Source organism: Lepidochelys kempii, chromosome 23 (assembly GCF_965140265.1).
Source record: "Lepidochelys kempii isolate rLepKem1 chromosome 23, rLepKem1.hap2, whole genome shotgun sequence".
NCBI lineage: Eukaryota > Metazoa > Chordata > Testudines > Cheloniidae > Lepidochelys > Lepidochelys kempii.
The window spans coordinates 14,812,352-14,834,487 of NC_133278.1; the positions used below are offsets into that span (position 1 = coordinate 14,812,352).

Sequence of the window (22,136 nt, forward strand, 5' to 3'; positions counted from 1 at the left end):
TCCTGGGTTCTCTCTCTGGCTCTGGCAGAGGGGCGTGGGGTCTAGTGGTTAGAGCAGGGGGCTGGGAGCCAGCACTCCTGGGTTCTCTCTCTGGCTCTGGCAGAGGGGCGTGGGATCTAGTGGTTAGAGCAGGGGCTGGGAGCCAGCACTCCTAGGTTCTCTCTCTGGCTCTGGCAGATGGGCGTGGGATCTAGTGGTTAGAGCAGGGGGCTGGGAGCCAGCACTCCTAGGTTCTCTCTCTGGCTCTGGCAGAGGGGCGTGGGGTCTAGTGGTTAGAGCGCGGGAGAAGGAGCCAGACACCTGGGTTCTATTCTGCCACCTGGGTTTTTAAGAACTTCCAGCAAAGCACGTAATCCATGGGCTCACAGGTGTGGGCCTGGGCCACAGGATATCAAGCTCGATGGGCCTGTGGCTCTGATGGGGGGCCTGAGGAGCTACTGAGCTGCATGGGCCCGTGGGTCTGATCCCAGGGCAGGCGACCCACAGCTTGGATTCAGCAAGTGGGGGGTGGGTCCATAGTTAGGATCCACCATCCACTCCCCCATCTGCAGGGTGAATGAAGACGCAGGACGCCTGGGTTCCATGGAGACTTTAATAATTTCCATACATTGAGTGCCAGAACAGTCTCTCACCCCAGACAAAAAACGAGGGAGGCTCCGTCTCCCACGCAGCTCAGATACAGCCCTCCCCCCTCAAACATTGATATGTATAGGCCAGGTTAACCCTTTGCCTGCTGAGCCAAAGCCCCCCTGTCACAGAGACTCCACCTCCATCTACAGGGCTGGGGAGGACACAGCTGGCAGGGAGGGGGCTCTGTCCCTACTGAATCCACTCTGGACCACTGCAGGGCCCCCCAGGCATGGAAATCCAGTCCAGGGTCCCCCTTTCCATGCACAGATCTTAGTCTGGCAACCTCCTCCTCCCTGCCCAGGGATCCTCTGAGATCCCCTACTCTCCAAGATCCCTCTTTCTCCACCTATATGGATCCATTATGGGATCCCCTTCCTCTGCATGCAGGGATCCAACTCTAGGATCCCTCCCTCCTCCCCACCAGGGATCTGGTCTTAGCCCTGCCCCCTCCTCTCCAGTCCAGGATCCCACCCTCCTACTCATGAAGGATCTGAATGTGGGATTCCCCCTCCATGCAGGGTTCACAGCTGAGATCCCTCCCTCTTCTGTGCACAGGGATCCAGTTCCCCCCAGTAAAACCCACCACCTGCCAGGAATGGATCCCAGACCAATACCCACCCACTGACCCACCCCACTGGCACCGCCCCCACCACAGCATCTCGCTGACACTCCCCAGGCCCCAGTCCTGCCAGGTGCCCAGCAGAGAAAGAGAAAACAGACACCACCCCGCCCAGGGACTCTCACTTCGTCACCTCAGTCTTATGGTCAGAGCAGGGGGGCAGAGGGGGGAACAGGGAAATGTGGGGGACCATTCTGATCCATGAGGAGAGCTGGCTACATCTCAGCGCCGGCCGAGCCTTCCTCATGCAGCATTACGGGAGGCCGTTCCCCGCTGCCCCGCCCCAGAGGTGGCTGCAGTTCAGCTGGGGGGGGGGGGGTATTGTCATTTTTAATTACTATGGGTATGGCTCTTCCAAGGAAAGACATTCCATCCCACAAGCACTACATGCTTGCATATAAAAAAGGCTAGATATGTACATATATACACACACACACAATATATAGAGAGAGAGATGGAGGGGGCGCACTGCCTGGGGGATATAGGGTCCGCCTTTAAACTGACACTCCCACAGCAGGGTTCCAACCCCCGGCCTTTACCCCTGAGTTAAAGGCTTGGCCCTTCCAACTGCAGTTGATCCTTCCTAGCCACTAAGGGGAGCCAGGAGCACACAGAGCCCTCTGGGCGGGACAGCTGGCCGGGGTCCATCAAGGAGTGCGGGGCAGGGGGCTGCAGGATGGAGCTGGAAGGATGCAGGATCCAATCCTGAGCAGTGCTGGACTAGAGCAGGGACAAGGAGGGATTTGCCTGAGTAACGAGTAAGGACAGAGTAGTAGCTGAGTAGTGTTTGATTAAGGACTGAGTACCCACAACTGAGCAGGTGCTGGAAAGGGACCGAGTAACATGTGAGTAAGGAAGGAGTAGCAAATCAACTAAGCCAAAGTAAGGGCTAGGTTGTGGACAAGTAACATTTGATTCAGGACTGAGTAAGGATTTAATAACTTTTGAGTAAAAATAAGTAATATCTAAGGGTAAGACTGTCTAGGGACTGAGTAACATTTGAGAAACAATGGAGTAGTGTTTGAGTAAGGTGGTAGTAACATTTTAGTACGGTCAGATTACTCTGAGTAAGGACTAAATTGGGACTGTAAGGATGGAGTACTGTTTGGGAAGGACCAAGTAACAGTTGCATTAGGGCTGGTAACATCTAAGATAAGACTTAGCGGGCGGAGCAGCATTTGAGTAAAGACAGAGCAATATCTAGGCTAAGGCTGAGAAGGGCTGGGTAGGACTCACAGCTGAGTACAGGCAGGGTAACAGGAGTAGGGATGGAGTTAAATCCAGAGCAGTGACTGAGTAACATGTCTGGCCACAGTAACATTGGACTGAAGACTGGGTAAAACTAAAACCAGATCAAGTAGGGGCTGGCCGAGTATCATACGAGTAAACGCCTAGGACTGGATGGGCTGCCCGGGCCAGTAGTTCCAGTCGCAGCTAGTGTTGCTACCCCGGGAGCTCAGGCGCATCCTGTCCTGAGTCAGCAAGAGCATCCACTAGCCAGGGTGTCTGCCCCTCACTGCTGCTCCAGCTCCTCCTTGTCCTCCCCACGGATTTACGGAGAGACCGGGGGGCCCACCTCAGCCTGCATGGTCTACAACACAGGTGGCCAGCGCTGGGCGCAGGCTCTGTCTGCGATGGAAATTCCTCGCCCACACCGTCCTAGCCTTGCACCGGCCATTTTCACGGCTGTGGTGGTACCCTGGGGTTCAGCGTCACCCTGGGAGCGTCCTGCATGCCCAGGTCAAAATTCTTCCTACTCCCCCTCCCTGTGGCCTAGTGAATTTCATTTCTTGTTACTTCAGATCACCCATGATACTCGGACCCCCTTCTGGATTTATGGAGTAAGGACCAAGTAATGTGTGAGCAACCAGCTCAGGACAGAGTAAAGCTCAAGTAAGGATGGAGTAATGTCTGAATAAAGACTGTCAGGTTTGAACAGGACTGGAGTAACAGGTGAGTAGGACCTCAGTAACCACAGAATAATGTTCGAGGGAAGGCAGAACAGGCCAAGTAACACCTGAGCATGGACTAAGCACTGAGTAGAGAGTAACAGTCGAGTAGGGGCTGAGTTAGGAGTGAGAGGATGTGGAGTAACACCTGAATAAGGACTAAGTATTGACTAAGGATGGGAGCAAGGACTGAGCAGAGAGTCTGGGAAGTGACTGAGGAGGGGCTGAGCCAGGAGCATCCTAGGGGCTGACTACAGCTGTTACTTGTGTAACAGCTGAGGAGGGAACCGAGTAAGATCTCAGGAGGGGTTGAGTGAGAGCTGAGTAACATTTGAATAGGAGCCAAATAAGGCACCAAGGGACTGTGTAAGATTTGACTAGGGGTTGACTAGGGGCCAAGTAAGAGCTGAACAAGATGTGAGTAGGGACCAAGTAACATTTGTGTAAGGACTGAATGCGGTTAAGTATCATCTGAGTAGGGGTAAAGTAAGGGCTGAGTAATATGGGAGTATAGACAGTATTGTGTGAGTAGGACCTGAGTAAGGGACTGAGTAACATGGGAGTGGGGAAGAGATACATGGGAGTTGGAGGAGAGTGTCATGAGAATAGGGGTAGAGTAACATGAGTGGGGCAGAGTAAGGGCTGAGCAACTTGAGAGTAGGAGCTGAGTAAGATGGAAGTAGGGTCAGAGTAAGGGCTGAGTAACATGGAAATAGGGACAGAGTAAGGGCCAAGTACTGTAGGAGTAAGGGCTGAGTAACACAGAAACAGGGCTAGACTAAGGACTGAGTAACATGGGAGTAGTAGCTGAGTAACATGGGAGTAGGGGCAGAGTAAGGGCCAAGTACCAAAAGTAAGGACTGGGAGAAAGGTGCAGCTGGCCCCACGTGAGCCCTGAGTACTAAGTGGGGAAGGGGAGCTGGCAGCCGCCCCACTGAACTCACTGGCGTCAGCCAGTGTTCACCCCACATGCCGACCCAGCAGGACGTGGGGGCGGAGGAAGCCCTGCAGGAAGGGGACATGCTGGGGTTTGGGGAGGGAAGGGGACTCCCCAGGGACACATCACTCGAATGCGGAGGGGTTGCAGACTGTCGGGCACCCCACACACACTGCTGCAAAGGGACCTACCACATCTGGGGTACACCCCCCCGCCCATTCACACGTCTGCAACAGCAGCCACCCCCCAGTCCCACCATATCTGGAAGACTTCTGTCCCCACAGCTCAGCGGGTGTTGGGTGGCAGGAGAGGAGGATTTAGGGTGGGAGCGAGTGACAGAATATAACCCCCTGGATTAACCCCCCCACCAGGCAACCTGGGGGGTACAGAAGGGGTTGTGGCCCCCTCCCCCACAGAGGGGGCAGAATCAAACATCTCCATGGAAACATAACTCCGGGGGGCTGCCCCCCCATGCCCATCCCTCCCGGCGAGGGGCGGGGGGCTATAGATTATTTCTCTATATTTATAATATTGCCTTGAAAAAATAAAACTTAAACAACATGGGGGGGGCATCTGCCGTCCAGCCGGCGCCACCCCGCCCCAGGGCACGGCCCGAGTCCCATCCCCGAAGGCGGCGTCCAACCCAAAGGGGCAGAGTCCCGGCTGCGGGCGGGGGGGCGGGTTTATGTCAGGCCAGCCCCTGCCCCTCCCACGTCACTGTGGCTCGGCAGGGTCACAACAATAAGCTGGGCCGTCGGTTCTGCCCGTTCACTGTGGGGGGGAGCAAAAGGATTAAAGAGAGACAGCGGCCTCCCCACCGCTGCTGGGATTCCCCCCACACTGCCCCCCATCCACCCCCAGCCTATGCCCCCCATGCCGCCCATCCTGCTACAGCCAATACAGTGCCCGTGGGGCGGGTGTGTATTGGGGGTGATAAGGAGCAGGGTGCCCCATGTGCTCCCAGCTGGGGGAGGAGGTCCGGATGAGGAACCTTGAGGGGGGTGGCGGTGATGGGGGGCCAAGCTGAGAGCTGGGGGGGGCCATGGGAGGGAGGATGTGGGGGGGGAAGTACCTGACCCGAAGGCTAAAATTCAGTGTCCACTACCCGGAAGGCGGCACCCCCTGCGGGAGAGGAGAGAGCGTTCACCGCGCAGCCGGGGCCTGGGGGAGCAGGGCCGGGGGGGGAGTCTTCAAGGGGGAAGCTTCACCCCCATCCTGAGCAGGAAGGGCCCTAGCAGGGCTGCGGCAGGTGGTCCCCTCTCCCCCCTGATGGGGGGTCCCAGCTGGGGGTAGGTCAGAGATGAATTAGCTGCCCCCCAGAACAGACCAGTGTCAGCAGTCAGGTGCTGGAGGGCACGTTAAGTCGGGGCAGGGGGGAAGAGGGCTTGGGGAGCATGTCTGTGTGGGCAGAGGGGTCAGCAGGGGGAGTTGTGGGCGGGGTCCCCCCTCAGTCAGACAGGAAGGGGCTGTGGGTGGGTCGGGGGGTGTTGGGGAGGCTGCGGGGGGGGGGGCATGTCTCACCTGACTCGGGCAGGGAGGGCCTGTAGGTGGGTCAGGGGGCTGCGGGGGGGATGTGGGGAGCCATGTCTCACCTTAGTCAGGCAAGGAGGGGCTGTGGGTGGGTTGGGGACTGCAGGGGAGGCTGGGGGGCCATGTCTCACCTGTGTTGGGCAGGGAGGGGCTGTGAGTGGGTCAGTGCAGGGCTGGGGACCGCAGGGGGCCATGTCTCACCTGAATGGGGCAGGGAGGAGCTGCGGTTGGATCAGGGCATTGTTGGGGGGGCGACTGCAGGGGCTGGGGGGCCATGTCTCACCTGAGTCAGGCAGGGAAGCTGAGCGCAGCCCCGTCTCCTTCTGTAGCTGAATCTCCTTTAGTGCAAATATGGACGTGGCTGCGGAGACACGGAGAGGGGGCGGTGGCAGAGGGATCACAGGGGGCAGTTACAGCTCCCCACAGCCCTGCCCCCCACTCTGAATTCCCTCAGCTCCACCCGAGTCTGTACACCCCCAAACCACCCCCACCCAACTCATAATGTTCCTCTTTGCCCATCTTAGCGCCACCCGACTCAGCCCCCCTGCCACCTACAGCACCCCAACCTGCCCTGAGCCCCCCGGCCCTGCCCAACTCAGCCCCCGCCCTCCACCTCCAGCACCCCAACCTGCCCCGAGCCCCCCGGCCCCACCTGACTCAGCCCCGCCGCCACCTCCAGCACCCCAACCTGCCCTGAGCCCCCCGGCCCTGCCCAACTCAGCCCCCGCCCTCCACCTCCGGCACCCCAACCTGCCCCAAGCCCCCCAGCCCCACCCGACTCAGCCCCCCCGCCACCTCCAGCACCCCAACCTGCCCCGAGCCCCCCCCCGACTCAACACGACCTCCAGCACCCCGACCTGCGCCAAGCCCCCCACACGGATCACTCACTGTCCGGGAGCTTGGTGACGCGCTCGCCCAGGCAGTGGAAGAAGAGATGCCCCATGGCCTCGGCCGCTGACATCCGCTTCCGCCCCTCGAACTGCCGAGACATGCCCCCCCGGGGGGGGGGGGGGGTTAGAGGTCTGGACACGCCCCAGGGGGCAGACACACCAGCACCCCCGTCACCCCCAAATCCCCCACCCCCGATCCCACGCTACAAGCCAAGGTAACCCGGCCCCTCCGAACCCCCGTCTCTCACCTGCAGCAGTTTGCCCAGCAGGTCGGCTCCATCACTGTCCAGCCTACACGGGGCACATGGGAAATATCAGCCCAAAAGGAGACCCCATAAAACCACAGGGGGATTTACACACACACCCCCGCAGCCCACAGGGAGATCCTACCCCCCTGGTCCTCCCCCCACAGGCCCCAGGAGGATCCGGCCCCCCGGCCCTCCCCTCGCAGCCCCCGGGACTCCCCGCATGCAGCAGCCCCAGGGCCGACCTGGGCGCATGATTGAGCAGGGCCTCGGGCCGGTACTTGGGGTAGTTGTAGGATCGGAACTCCTCGTTGGACAGGATTCCCGGCCACGTCTCCTCATTGGGGGTCCCTGGGTGGAGGGCAGAGGGGATAGGGTGAGAATACGACAGGGCCCCGTGGAGCCCCCCGCCCACCCTCTGCAGCACAGCACCCCCTGCTGAGCCCCCCCACCCTCCCCTTGCAGCACGGTGATCCCTGCTGAGCCCCCGCCCACCTCCTGAAGTGAGGATGATGTGGGGATTTTCCCTTGTTATGTTGTGTGTGAGCCTCTGTGAGTTTTATTGTTTTGTATGAATACTGTGTGTGCCTCAGTTTCCCTGTGTGTTGCTCCAATGCCTAAGTGGTGGGAATAGGGGTGTGTGACTTTGGCCGAGACCCTCGGGGGGCAGGTGAGGTGGCTCCAGCTGCCTGCAGGTAGGCGATGGCCCATGCCCTTCGTAACCGGAGACCCAGGCGGGGGATGCAACCAGGTGACTCTTTGCCGGGAAGCGAGACAAAGACAAGGAGAAGCAATGGGGCTGTCTGAGGTGGGGTGCCTGGAAGCTGGGCAGTCTGCTTGGGGGGACTGGAAGAGGCGGGGAGTCCAGGGCATCTGGCCCAGGACTCCCCAAGATGGACTTGGCTGAAAGTCTCTGATTTCTAGGTTAACAAGCTCCGTTCTACGCCGTGTTCCTGTCCTCTAATAAACCTTCTGTGTTCCCGGCTGGCTGACAGTCACAGCTGGCTGCAGAGTCGGGGGGCAGGAGCCTGACCCGGGGAGGAATCGCTGCAGGAAGCGCACGGGGACGCTGAATGCTCCGGGGTCAGCCCCAGGAAGGAGGAAGCTGGGGCAGCGTCTTGCCCGGGCGACAGTCTGCTCCGAGACAGGAGGGTCCCCCAAAATCCTGTTCCAGAGCACAGCCCCCCATGACTCTGCAACACACGCGCCCCCCCGCCCGCAGCACGACACCCCCTGCAGCATGGCACCCTCCGACCATGCTCCCTGCAGCACAGCACCCCCCGAGCGCCCCAATAGCCCCCGCTGAGCCCCGCCGAGCGCCCCCTCTCACCAAGGATGCGGAAGATGAAGTGCAGTTGCTCCTCCACGGTGGAGCCGGGGAAGAGCGGGCGGCCCGTGGACATCTCGTAGAATATGCAGCCCACGCCCCTGGGGGAAGAGGCGCTGGGGTCAGGGCACCCAGAATTTGGCGGGGGGGGGTCTCCCTGGCACAGCCCCCACCCAGTTCCCATGGGCGCTCAGAGGCACGGCACCCCCACCCCAGCGCTACTGACAGCAAAACCACCTGGGCTGCAGGAGGGGACCTGCCCCCCACCAGGGCTGGCGTGGCCCCCCCCCGGGCTGGTCTAAAGCACCAGAAGGGCGGGGGCGGGGGGGTCAGTGTCACTGAGCAGGCCCCACTGGACAGAGTGGGGTGGGGAGCTGGGGACTGCGTGGGGGATGGGGAGCTCCTGGGGGAGGGGGCAGCAGTTCGGGTGTGGTATCCAAGGGGTCCCCACATGGTTGGGGGGGGGGGAGAAGAGGCCAGGCCCGGATAGGGGAGCTGGACTGGGAGCAGGAGGAGAGGAAGGTGGTCCTGAAAGGGGGGAGGGGCAGGAGGGGGAGCAGAAGGGGGCTGGGGACTGGTATGGGGTGGGAGGAGAAGCGGGGTTAGGGTGGGGTGGGCAGGAGGAGGGTCCCAGGCCAGACAAGCGTGGCACCAGCCACCATGGCACCCCCTGGCTCACCACATGTCGATCTGCGTGGAGTACTCGGTGGAGCCCAGCAGGATGTCGGGGGGCCGGTACCAGAGCGTCACCACTTCGTTGGAGTACGTCTTGGTGGGGATGGACTTGGCCCGCGCCAGACCTGGCATAGAGAGAGTGGGCTGGCACTGGAGGGCTGGGGGCCAGTCAGGGGGGTCTGGGGGTTCAGGGGCTCGCAGAAATTGGCCAGCTTTAACTCACCACACTCGTTGCTGAGCAGGTTCTGGGGGGGGGCTAGGGGGCTCACCGAAGTCGGTCAGCTTGAGCTCGCCCCGCTCGCTGATGAGCAGGTTCTGGGGGGCGGGGTGGGGGTTTGAGGGTGGTTGGGGGTTCAGGGGGGCTCTGGGGCTCACCGAAGTCGGCCAGCTTGAGCTCGCCCCGCTCGTTGATGAGCAGGTTCTGGGGTTTGAGGTCGCGGTGCAGCACCTTCTGGCGGTGGCAGTACGCCAGGCCCCGCAGTAGCTGGAAGAGGAAGAGCTGGGGGGGACGGAGAGACGCCATCAGCCTGGCCCTGGGGGGCCCCAGGAGCCCCCCCGTCCTCCCCACACTTACCTTGACATTGTGCATGTTGATGAGGTTGCCGCAGTCGTCCAGGTACTGCTTCAGGTCCTTGTCCTGCAGGAGCAGGGCAGGGTTAATGCCGCTCGGACGCCGGGGTCCCCCCGAGCCGCCCCCAGCCCCCCACTCACCAGGTACTCGAAGACCAGGGTCAGCGACTTCTCCGTGTGGATGATGTCGTGCAGGGTGACAATGTTGGCGTGTTTCAGGTCCTTCAGCAGGGACACTGGGAGGTGGGGGGGGGGGGCAGGTCGAGTGAATCTCAGCCCCACAGCCCCCTAGCCTGCTCCCCCCGGCACCTCCAGCCCACCCCCCAGCCTGCCACCCAGTATCTCCGGCTCACTCCCCGGCCCACCTCCTGGTTCCTGGTCCCTCCAGCCCGCCTAACAACCTGTCCCCCAGTATACCCAGCCTGCCCCCTAGAACACCCCCCAGCCTGCTCCCCCCGGCGTCCCCCAGCACCTCCAGCCCACCTCCCAGCCTGCCCCCCTGGCACTCCCACAGCCTACTCCCCCGACACCTGTGACGAAGTGGGACTGTTCTTAATGTTCTCTCTGAATATGGTGTGGGTTCCTCAGTTTCCCCTAGGCAGTTCTTAAGTATCTAGGTGGGGGGATAAGTGGGTGCGACTGTTGCAGAGCCCTAGAGGGCCAGTGTGATGGGATCTGCACAGAGAATGGCCGACACCCTGTCTCTTGATGGCCTGGGCCCCCCCTGCAAGGTGCCAACTGAGGGGGTTGGAGAACAAAGAGATTAGGTGGCCTCCTGGCCCGGGGAAAGAGGCAAAGGCCAGAGGAAGGGCTGGAGGGTTTCAGTTTTGGAGCTGGCTGTGGGGGGAAGAGAGGGAGGCCCAGACCCGGGGTCTGACTGCCCTGGCCCCAAGACGGGCCTGACTGAGGGGTCCTGGTCTCTGTACCTACAAGCTCTGGTTTAGACCATGTTCCTGTCAGCTAATAAACCTTCTGTTTTCCCCACTGGCTGAGAGTCCCATCCGACTCTGGAGTTGGGGGGCAGGACCCTCTGGCTCCCCCAGGACCCCGCCCCATGCGGACTCGCTGCGGGAAGCACACAGTGAGGCAGGGGAGGCTGAATGCTCCGGAGTCAGCCCCAGGAAGGTGGAAGCTGCATAAGCTTTGTGCCCTGGGGACAGTAGCTCCAAGAGAGAAGGGTCCCCCCGAGTCCCGCCTGGCTTCGTAGGGAGCAGTTCCAGTGCATCGCCCCGGGGACTCCGTGACAGCACCCCCACAGCCTGTCCCCCAGCCCGCCCCTCGAGCAGGTACCTTCGCGGATGGCCGTGCAGGGCGCCCCCTCCTCATGCTCCAGGCGGATTTCCTTCAGCGCCACCAGGTTGTCGGTCAGTTTGCTCTTGCCCTTGTAGACAGTGGCGTACGTCCCCTGTGGGGCAGTGAAGGGGGGGGGGACAGAACTGGAGGTCACAGCTGGGGGGCCCCTCCTGCCCCATCCCCTAACCAGCCACTTGCCCTCCTTCCCTGGCCCATGGCCCCCAGTCCAGCCCCCTGATCTCTGCCCCATCACCCCCCAGCCCTTCCCCCTCACCCCACAGTCCCATCCCCCATCCTCTCCCCAGCCCCATGGCCCAGCTCCTGGCCCCTCCCGCCCCCAGTCACTTTCCCCCTCCCCCGCCAAATCTCATCCCCTGGCTCGGATCTGGGGTGGGGCGGCATTAGGGTCAGGATTCCTGAGACAGAACCCCACCCACCCACCCCCAGGGCCCAGCTCCCACCTCTCCCAGCTTGTCCAGCTTCACGTAGGTTTCCAGCTTCCCGAAGCCGATCTCCGACTGCAGGCAAGAGACCAGCCGTGAGACGCCTGCCGGGGAGGGCTGGCTCCCAGCGGGGGGGGAAATGGGGGGGCCGTGGGGCAGGGGGCCAGCTGTGGGGCAGCCAGGGGGCACCGTAGAGCAGGCAGCCAGCGAGGGAACACTGGGGGTGGGGGGCTGGGGGGCAGGATGGGGGCACCATGGGGCTGGCTGGGGGACACGCGGGGGGCACCGGAGGACATGCGGGGGGCAGGCTCTCACCAGCGAGACACGGCGCAGCCGCCGGCTGAGGGGCTGGTCGAACAAGGGGCTGTTCAGTGCCAGCTTCTCCAGGCAGCCCTCGGGCAGGCGGATGTCGGCCGGCAGAGAGAGCCGCTTGTTAATGTCCTGGGGGGTGCAGGGAGGGGGGTCACGGGCACAATCAGCGACCACCACCCCCCGCCCTGCGGTCGGTGACCCCCTGCGACCTCTTCCCTCCACAGCCCTCATCCTCCCCCCGCATATCACCTCCACCCACCCCTAGATCCCTGACCCCCTCTCCCCACCATCCCCCCAACCCTCCTGCCACCCTCCCCCAGGATCTCGCCCCAGTCCCCTCGGAGCCCGGCCGCCCCCCCCACCTCAGAGGAGATCTTGCGGGCCGAGCTGTGGCGCATGCGGACCCGCACGGGGGACTGGACCTCGTCGGACGAGGTGCCGGACGCCTGGTCGCTCTCCCCGTCGGAGCCCATCTTCACGTCCTCCTGCACCATCTCTGGGGGCGGGCGGGAGGCAGAGCAGAGGGGGAGTTACCGGGATGACGGAGACCCCCAGCCAGCCCCCCCACAGCTCCCCCTGCCAGAGACCCCCCAACTGGCCCCCCCCACAGAACCCCCTGCCAGAGACCCCACAGCGCCCCCTGCTGGAGACACTGCACTGCCAGCACCCCAGCCAGCATCAACACACACAGCACTCCCCCCGCCAGCCCTCGCCACAGCGCCCCCTGCTGGAGGCCCCCACCCAGCCAGCCCTCGCCACAACGCCCCCTGCTGGAGGCCCCCACCTCCCCCAACACTGCCAGGCAGCCAGAGGCAGCAAACCCAGGCGGGCTCAGCGTGCAGTGGCCAGCACACCCTGAAAGCGTCTGGAACTCTGAGAGCGACCCCCCAGGGCTCCCCCGCCGCTCACCCGCTGCCCCCGCGTCCTGCCAGCCCGGCTCAGCTGCCCACATAATAAAACATAAACCACAGCCACTGAAAGGGGGAGGGGCTGGTTACCCCCCCCACTCCGTCAGCACTACAGCTCACGAGTTCCCCCCGCTCTGACCACTAGACCCCACTGCCCACCCAGAGACAGGGAGAGAACCCAGGAGTCCTGGCTCACAGCCCCCTCCACACTCTAACCCACTAGCCCCCATTCCTCTTTCCGAGCGGTGATCGGCTCCACAGAAGGGGAGCTGACTGGCTCAGGGGGGTCCCTGGGGTCTGCGCTGCCCCTCCATAGTCACCTAGTCGGCTGGCACGGGCGAGGTGGGCGCTCAGGCTGCGGGTCATGCCCGGGCGCGGCCGGCGCTGCAGGAAGGAATAGACGCTGCGCGAGGCGCCCCAGGGACGCCCGCTCTTCCCCGCCAGGCCTGGGGGGCACGAGACATGGGGCGCAGGGGAGCCCAGCCCACAAGAAGAGAAAGATTGGGGGAGGGGGGCAGTCACACAGCCAGGGGAGAGGATGTGGGGGTTGGGTTGGGGGACCATATAGAGAGGGGAGTAGATGGGGGGGGCGGCACAGCTCAGGGGGGTGGGAGGATAGGAGGAGGGGATCAAACAGCCAGAGCAGGTTGGGGGGCAGATGTGGGGGAATCATGCAGCCCAGAGGAGGGGGGGGCAGATGCGGGGGGTTACAGAGCCAGAGGGAAGGGGGTGCGTGGGGGGTCCAGGTCACAGAGGTCACACAGCCGGAAGGGAGGAGGACAGGGCAGGTGGGGGGGCAGAAATTAAACACAGACAAAAAAGAAAAGAAAAAGAAAATGAAGAAACAAAAATACAACAGAACAGAAACAAAATCCGGGAGAGACCAGCCGGGGGGGACGTACCCGTGGGGGAGCCATGGACACCCCCACACATCAAGCCAGAGCACTGGGGTCCAACCATCCCCATTCCTGAACTCAGCCCCCATCCTAATCGCGACCTCCCAATTAACCCTTCAAAGCATCAGTAATGCCCCCAGCATCCTGGCTCCCAGCCCGCCTTGCTCTAACCAACAGACCCCACTCCCCTCCCAGAGCCAGGGAGAGAACTGAGGAGTCCGGGCCCACAGCCCTACCCAACCTGGCTCAAACACCCCCATTTGGGGCTTTGGTCAGGTCCAATGGATGTGAGACCCGACTGTCACACCCCTACAGCAAAAGTGGGATGGTATATTCCACCTGGCCATTGGCCACCTCTATGGAGCCCACCCAATCGCTGCCTAGGCTGGTTCCCAATTGGGCCACCAGCAATGGAGAGGGTGGGGTGAGGAGGGAAGAGGAGGCAGCCTTTAAAGGGACGGCCATGCCCAGAGACCACCACATAGGCACAGCCAGGGAGGTCTTAAAGGGGCAGCCACATCCCCGGACCCTTTAGGAGTCCATCACATCAAGGGACGTCTTAAAAGGGCCATAACACCCACAGGGAATGTTAAAAAGACAACCATGCTCAAGTAACACCTTAAAGGGGCGGTTATGCCTGCAGAAAGCCTTAAAGGGGTGGCCTTGTGCACAGACCCCTTTAAGGCACCGTCTTGTAAGTGGAACACCTTAAAGGGGCAGTTAATGCCTCCAGGCCCCTCAAATGTCTTAAAGGTGCTCTCACAGCAAGAGCCAGCTTAAAGGGAAGGTCTCAGTCCGGATCTCGTCCACACCCAGCACAGAAAGGTCTCATGGGAAGGCACCGGAGTGGGCGGAGCTGCCCCGGGCACCAGGATCCGCAGCGGGCCCGGCTGGGGGAGGGGCTCACCGGTGTCACTGCTGTTGTTCTCCTCGATGTTGATCTGCTCATTGAGGTTCTTCTCGGCCGTCCGGCTCCCCCGCAAGGTCATTGAGAGCTGCCTCTTGATCTTCTTCATCCGATCCATGGTGGGGCCGCTGCACAGAGGGGAAAGGACACCACAGCCTGAAACACCAGATCAGGTACACAAGGAGGGTTGCCCTGGTACTGGGATGCAGTCACCTCTGGGGCAGGGCAGCTGGGGAACAGCCGCACATAACGCTGCACAGGGAGGGCTGCCCTGGCGCTGAGATGCAGCCACTTCTGTGGCGGGGCAGCTGGGGAAAAACTCTAGAGGAAAGAGTCTAAGGAAATGTACTAACCATGAGCCCCCTACCCTGCTCCCCGGCTAAGGGCCATGCCAAGCAGAGGTCGGTCGGGGCCGGGGCTATGCACGGAGTCGATGCTCCCACCCCAGCATGTGTCTCACGTTACACCCCGGGAATGGACAACCCGGATGGATTAGTCACCCCACAGCATGGCTATCCAGCCAGTGCTCCCCACATCAAACCCAGGGGTCAGCTGGTCTGATGCCCCCTCACATCAGACCCATGGGACAGCCAGTGACCCCCCAGATCAGACCCCACAGGTCAACCAGCCAGTGCCCCCCGAATCAGCCCTACAGGCCAGCCAGCATGGTGCCCCCCCCCCGCCCGGTATCAGACTCATGGACCATAGGGAACACCTGGGGGTGGGGTTGGACCCATATGTCTCCCACAAAGGGTCAGCTGCAGGGGGACTTGGGGTGGGGCCCTCACCAGGAAAGGGGCACAGTAGCTGATGGGTGGAAGGACTGAAATGCTGCCCCATTAACTCTTTAGACTAGCGATGGTTCACAGGCCATTTGATGTTACTATGGCGATGTCTGAACAGCTGACTCTGGGAGGAGCTTGGGGCATGTGGGAGGAGCCAAGGTTAGTGTGAGAGGCTTGGGATTCTGGAAGGAGCCTCTGGCAGGGGGTCAGCTCCAGGAGGGTTACTGACAGCACAGAAGGGGTCCCAGGATGATCCCAGCAGTTGGATGGTCCCATGGTGATGGTGAATTAGCAAAGTGTACTTGCTGCCATCAGTAGGCTCCAGGAGTAACGCCCGGCTGTGACACCGGAGGCAGTTCACATCCCTCCAATTGGTTGGGGGCTGGAGAAATACCCACAGTCTCCAACTGCTGCTCCACTGTCAGTACATGGGGGAAGGATCCGCCACGGTTGAGGGCAACAGTGGGTGAAAGTACAGAGAAGCACAGGATGGCAATAGCCAAGCATGGAGCTTGGCAGGGGGCTGTGGGGTGGGGGACTGGGCAGGGGCACTCTCCCCTGGCAGGCAAGACCGGGCGCTGGGGGGGTGCTGCAGCAAGCAGGGCAGGAAGCACTCCCCCCGGCAGTCATGGCTGGACTCTGGGGGACACCATGCTGTGGGGCAGGGGGCTCAGGAGGAGGTGCTGTCCCCAGGCAGTAGGGCCGGGCACTAAGGGCACCGTGCTGTGGGCAGGGGGCTCGGCAAGGGGCGCTCTCCCCTGGAAGGCGAGGCCGTGCTGCAGGGAGCTGGGCCGGGACTCAGCAGGGGGCATTCTCCCCCAGCTGTCAGTGCTGGCCCCACTGGGGGGCAACTCAGGCCGCCTGCTTCCCCTTACTTCACCATATGGAGGTATCCGCAGAATCCTTTTGGCTTGAGCCACCTGCTGGGGCCAGGGCACAAATCCAGCCCCATGCAGCCTTGCCCCCCAGCACACAGGGCACCTACCGCACAGGCTTATGCCAGGCCAACCCCAGCCCAGGGCTACTGAAGCACCTGGCAGCTCACCTGTCCTGGCAGGGAGTGGGGTCTATGGTTAGAGAGGGGGCTGGGTTCTCTCCCTGGCTCTGGCAGGGGAGTGGGGGCTAGTGGTTAGAGCAGGTGGGGGCTGGGAGCCAGGACTCCTGGGTTCTCTCCCTGGCTTTGGGAGGGGAGTAGGCTCCAGTGGCTTTGCACCATCTACCCATCACTGCCCTTTTGTGGGGGACTTTGAGGGGGACCTGAGCAAGCAGCAGCCCCTTCCCCTCACTCCCTGTCCCCTCTAGGTGCTCCCAGCTGGCACAGGTGAGGAGATAGCTCCACATACACCCTCCCTCCATGGCTCTGGATGCCCACAGGGGTCCTGTGAGCAGAGCCGGGTGCAGGCTCAGCCCCGGATACGGGCAGGGGAAATGCCAGAGCCCGGCTCAGGTCCCCCTGACCTTATTCTTATCCCAGACCCACCTTCGCCACCAAGCCCCAGCTCTGGGACTCCCAGGAGCCGGGCACCAGCCTCCCCCATGGGTCCCCCACGCAGCAGGGGGGCACCAGCAACAAGCCACCTCCATCACCCAGAAAGGACTCGAGGGGGCGGCAAGGCCAGGGGGAGGGGAGTTTGACTGAGCTGGCTTCCCCCGCAGCCCTGCTGGTGCCCCTCACTCCCACCCCGCACCCCCTGCTAGCCCACCCTGGCTCCCTCCACACACACACATCCAGTGCCCCTCACTCCCGCCCCGCACCCCCTGCTAGCCCACCCCTGGCTCCCTCCACACACACACATCCAGTGCCCCTCACTCCCGCCCCGCACCCCCTGCTAGCCCACCCCTGGCTCCCTCCACACACACACATCCAGTGCCCCTCACTCCCGCCCCGCACCCCCTGCTAGCCCACCCCTGGCTCCCTCCACACACACACATCCAGTGCCCCTCACTCCCGCCCCGCACCCCCTGCCAGCCCACCCCTGGCTCCCTCCACACACACACATCCAGTGCCCCTCACTCCCGCCCCGCACCCCCTGCTAGCCCACCCCTGGCTCCCTCCACACACACACATCCAGTGCCCCTCACTCCCGCCCCGCACCCCCTGCCAGCCCACCCCTGGCTCCCTCCACACACACACATCCAGTGCCCCTCACTCCCGCCCCGCACCCCCTGCTAGCCCACCCCTGGCTCCCTCCACACACACACATCCAGTGCCCCTCACTCCTGCCCCGCACCCCCTGCTAGCCCACCCCTGGCTCCCTCCAGCTCCCCACCCAGTGCCCCTCACTCCCACCCCGCACCCCCTGCTAGCCTACTCCTGGGCTCCCCTCACTCCCACCCCTGCAGTGCCCCTCCACACACCCCCTGCTAGCCCAGCCCTGGGCTCCCGCTCCCAGCTGTCCTGGGGGGCACATCCAGTGGGTCAATGGTCCAATCCAAGGAGCACCTGTCTCCACAATTACCCCCCCGCCCCAGCGGCCAGGCGCACCCCCCCGCCCCAGCGGCCAGGCGCACCCCCCCGCCCCAGCAGTAAAAGGCCAGAGATGCGGGTCAGCCAGAGGGAGGCGGCCCAGGCCTCGAAGCCGCAGCTACAGACTCCGTGGGGGGGTGAAGCTGGGGGGCTGCCTGGGGAGCGACTCACTGAGCTATTAATACCTCGGGGGACCCACTGACCTACCGGGGGGGGCGGAGCCCGGGGCAGCAGCCCAGGGACTGGGGCAGGTAGACCTGCCCTTTCAGAAGAGGGAGGGGCCATGCAGGGAGAGAGCTGCCCCCCAGACAACCCAGCACCATGCCCTGGACCAGCCCCCGGGAGCCCCATGCCTCCAGCCCCCCCATTCCCACCACCCCAAACCCCCCATCCACGCCCATTCAGGGCCCCAGACCTCTGAACCCTCCAAGACCCCCAGCCCCCATCCATCTGACCCCTCAGCCCCATCCCCCGAAAGATACCAAATCCATCCCCTAGACACTGCCCCCCCCCCGAGATACCCCTGGACCTGACCTCCATCCCGAGAGCCCCATCTCCTGAGCCAACCTCCCCCCAAAGATCTTCCCCCACCCCCTCACACCCGCTTCCTTCAGCCCATGGACCCAGCCCGACAGCCTCCCCCCCCGCCCCAGCAAAAAACCAACCAACACTAAGATCCCCTGGCTCAGACCCTGCCCCCAGACCTCACCCACTCCTCAGCCATAAACCCTCCCCCCGCATCCTACCCCTTCTCCAGCCACAGAGCCCCTTCCCCTCCCCAGCACCACATGGGCACTGGAGCCAGGGTAGTGTCCTGCTCCCCGCAGCATTGGGGGGGCAGGCAGCCAGGACTCCTGGGTTCTCTCCCCAGCTCTGGGGGGGAGGGGGAGTGGGGTCAAGTGGTTGGGGGGAAGGGGGGAGAGCCAGGACTCTGGGGCTCCATTCCCAGCAGCTGGCACCAGGTCACACTCCCCCCAAGCTCTCTGCCGGAGAGAGGCGGCCCCAGGGACAGAGGCCAGGACACCAGGCATCCAGTCCGTCTGAGGCGAGCACCGGGGGGCAGATAGGGCAGACGGGGGGAGGGGAGGGGGGGGCGCTACCAGCACCAGCCAACCGGGTCTGACTGGGGGCGGTAAGCAGCCTGGACAGGCTCTCAACTCCCCGAGTCAGCCATGCCACAGCCAGCCCTTCCAAGGGGCAAGGACGGGGTGCGATAGGAGCCCCCCCAACTCCCAGACTGATCTGCTTGGAAGGGTCAATCAGCCAGGCCGCTGCCCCCCACCCCAAGACACCAGCCAAGCAGGAGGCCCCGGATCCGCCTGCCCGCCCACCCAGGGGACCCTGGGGTAGGGCGAGGGGGCCCCGGATCTAGCCCCCCTCTCAGACACATCCAGCCTGTGCAGTGAGCATGAACCATGGGACAACAGCCCCGCACTGCAGCCCCCAACTGTGCCCCTCCCACTGCCCCCCAACACACCCAGTCCCACATGGTGGGACCCTATCCAAGGAGCATCAGCTACCACAGGCCCACAAGCCAGCCTGGGTCATGTCCCGCCCCAGCCAGAGCCAGCCCCCCACAGCTTGATATAGACCCCTTGATCAGCACCCCCCCCCCACCACCACACACACACAGGCCGATCCAGCCCCACAATCAGCTCCCTCCCCCACACACACAGCCCAATCCAGCCCCCCCCCTCCCAGCTCAGCCCCACACTCAAAATAACCACATGACTTAGATTTAACTCAGGCTGGGGCCTTTGCAGTGAACTAATCCCATCTGGGGGGGACCCCAGATGCCAAACCCCGACTTATTCCCAGGGGTCAGGGGTACACAAATCCAGCCTTGTCCATCTCCCCCCAGCACATGGGAGAGGGGGGCAAAGACGCCCCCCCTTGCTATCCCCCCAGGATTCCTGCATTCACTCACTGAAGGGAAAAGCCAGGAATCCCCCTCCCCACTACCAAGATCCACCCCAGACATGGGGGTGGGAATGTCCACCCACCCACAAACACCCTCACTGCAGCGACCAACCCCGCACATCCCTCCCCGCCCCCCACACAGGGGGAGCGACCCCTCCGCCTGTCCCAACACATGCGGGAGTGGGAGCAATTCCCCCCCCCCCTTCCCCAGATTTAGCCTGACTGCACAGGGATCTGGTGAGTGGAGAGATCCCAGGGATCTCCCAAAATGGATTCCAGCAACCCGTCTCTCACTCTGCCCTCGCCACGCTGGGGGAAGACACAACACGCCACTCCCCAAATGTCCTGGATCTATTCCAGACACCCGATCCCCTTCCCACTGTATCCCCTGGGTAGATGACTGGTGTGAATTCCCCCAATGAGCCGGAAGCGAGTGCAGAGGGATCCATTGATGTGGCTAGATCTGTAGTGAGAGGTCATAGTGGATCACAACTGGGGGAGCTCCCCAGACCAGCTAGAGAACATGGTGGGGGCTCACCCCAGATTATTCACCTTCTGCAGAGACCAGAGCTAGATCTCCAAGGCAAAGAGCCTCGGTAGATCTCTTCTGGGACAGAACCAGTGAGAGGGGAGCAGAGCAAAAGATACCCAGAGTGACAATCCAGACTAGATCCCCCCGACACCAACAAAACAGGACGCGCAGATCCCAGAACTGAGAGTAGATGCCCAAACACTGAATAATGGGGAGAGGGATACAGTAGGTGTAGCAACAGTCCCAGGCAAACAGGGCAAAATAGATTGCCAGCCTAATAGAGTGATCTAGTGAGGGCCGACTCCCAGGGAATGTCACACGGGATCTGGGACCTGGGGGTCCGAGTGGATTCCCAGCCCAAAAGAAGTGCATAGATCTCCACAAGGTGACAGGGGATTTAAGAATGTGAGGATCCCTGCAAGAGTTAGCATGAGGGGTAGATCCTTGCAGGGAGGTCAGGGTAGATCCCTGGGGGTCACAGAAGGATCCCTAGGCCAAGGCATAGAAGAACAGAGGAATCCAGTGTGGGTAGATCCCAATACCAGAACATAGATTCCAGAATAGCAAAAGTCACCATGGATCCCCCAGTCCATTAAGGGCTGGGATCTGAGTGATACAGTATGAGTATATCCCATGAGAATAACGACAGGTAGATCCCAGATGTTGCAGCAGATCCCCCAGCCAATGGGAAAGCAGAAGATTAATCGTTTTTAGGTGCACTTCATGAAGTGGATCACATAGGACAGCAAAGGTGGGTAGATCCTAGGGTCAGAGATCACAGGGGCTACCAAGCCTGGTAGAGAATCCCATGTGAGTGGATCCCATAAGGTCAGAAATCATTACAGACCCCTAATGAATGGGGAAGGTGCGGAGGGCGATCCAGTGCATGCAGATCTGATGTAGCTCAGGTGGGTAGATCCCATGGGTCACAGTTGATCCCCCCAGTCCCAGAGGGGGGAGAGAAATTCAGTGTGAGTTGACCCCATGGGACCAAGTGGGTGGATCCCGGGCACCCAGTGGACCCCAGCCCGATGGGACAGAAGATCCGTGGGATAAAGGGGGTCCCGATCCCATGGGACCAAGTGGCTGGATCCCAGGCACACAGTGGATCCCAGCCCGATGGGACAGAAGATCCAGTGGGTGCCGATCCCATGGGACCGAGTGGGTGGATCCCGGGCACGCAGTGGATCCCAGCCCGATGGGACAGAAGATCCGTGGGATAAAGGGGGTCCCGATCCCATGGGACCAAGTGGCTGGATCCCAGGCACACAGTGGATCCCAGCCCGATGGGACAGAAGATCCAGTGGGTGCCGATCCCATGGGACCGAGTGGGTGGATCCCGGGCACCCAGTGGATCCCAGCCCGATGGGACAGAAGATCCGTGGGATAAAGGGGGTCCCGATCCCATGGGACCAAGTGGCTGGATCCCAGGCACACAGTGGATCCCAGCCCGATGGGACAGAAGATCCAGTGGGTGCCGATCCCATGGGACCGAGTGGGTGGATCCCGGGCACCCAGTGGATCCCAGCCCGATGGGACAGAAGATCCGTGGGATAAAGGGGGTCCCGATCCCATGGGACCAAGTGGCTGGATCCCAGGCACACAGTGGATCCCAGCCCGATGGGACAGAAGATCCAGTGGGTGCCGATCCCATGGGACCGAGTGGGTGGATCCCGGGCACCCAGTGGATCCCAGCCCGATGGGACAGAAGATCCGTGGGATCCAGCGGGTGCCGACCCCGTCGGGCTGCGGCGGGTGGATCCCCGGGTCCCAGTGGATCGCCAGGCCCCGCCCCACGGGGTGTCTCTTACCCTGGCTGCCGCTGCAGGGGGCTCAGCGCTGCTGCTGCGGGTCCCAGTAATCCTCAGCCATGGCCGCCGGCTCGGCCGCCCGGGGCTCGGCTCCCCTCAGCCGCCCATGGTCCCCCAGAGCCCGGCGAGAAAGGGGATCGGGGGGGGGGTGCGCAGAAGTCTCCTCCCAGCGAGCGGCGCCTCCCCCTCCGTCTAGGCCACCTCCCACCCTGCGACTGGCTCGTGCCGGCCCCCGGCCCGGCCTTCCCCCCTCCCTGCGGGACGTACCACGCCGCGCACCACGGGAGGGCCACACGCAGGGAGCACTCAGGGGCAGGCCGAGCCCATCCCCGACGGTGGGAGAATTAGGGATTCGCAACCCCCATACCCCTAGGGGCTGGTGTTAAACTAAGAGGGCAAAAAAGGTGGAAGAAGGCAATCACCCCCCCCTCTTTTTATTTGGTACAGTCTCAACTGGAACGGCCCGGGAGGGCGCTACCATTACTGAGAG

General features: G+C 62.6%; 1 protein-coding gene across 6 annotated transcripts; it reads right to left on the minus strand.

Annotated features, from left to right (window-relative positions):
• Window positions 1-1,388: 1,388 nt before the first annotated feature.
• Window positions 1,389-21,890, minus strand: CDK16 (cyclin dependent kinase 16). 6 transcript variants are annotated; one of them, XM_073322296.1, is made up of 18 exons: window positions 21,647-21,888; window positions 14,132-14,259; window positions 12,649-12,774; window positions 11,783-11,916; window positions 11,424-11,549; window positions 11,127-11,183; window positions 10,663-10,777; window positions 9,514-9,608; window positions 9,377-9,439; window positions 9,178-9,301; window positions 8,807-8,927; window positions 8,131-8,228; window positions 7,046-7,151; window positions 6,804-6,846; window positions 6,554-6,644; window positions 5,949-6,026; window positions 5,208-5,257; window positions 4,819-4,906 (listed from the first exon to the last, which is right to left on the minus strand). In XM_073322296.1, the coding sequence occupies exons 2-17, from the start codon at window positions 14,247-14,249 to the stop codon at window positions 5,220-5,222; spliced, it is 1,533 nt and encodes a 510-aa protein (XP_073178397.1). In that variant the 5' UTR covers window positions 14,250-14,259; window positions 21,647-21,888; the 3' UTR covers window positions 4,819-4,906; window positions 5,208-5,219. The 6 variants fall into 6 exon arrangements, with proteins under 6 accessions (XP_073178393.1, XP_073178396.1, XP_073178394.1 ...); XM_073322292.1 differs by lacking the exon at window positions 5,208-5,257 and having other exon boundaries at window positions 1,389-4,906; window positions 5,867-6,026; window positions 21,647-21,889; XM_073322295.1 differs by lacking the exon at window positions 5,208-5,257 and having other exon boundaries at window positions 1,389-4,906; window positions 21,647-21,886.
• Between the last annotated feature and the right edge of the window lie 246 nt (window positions 21,891-22,136).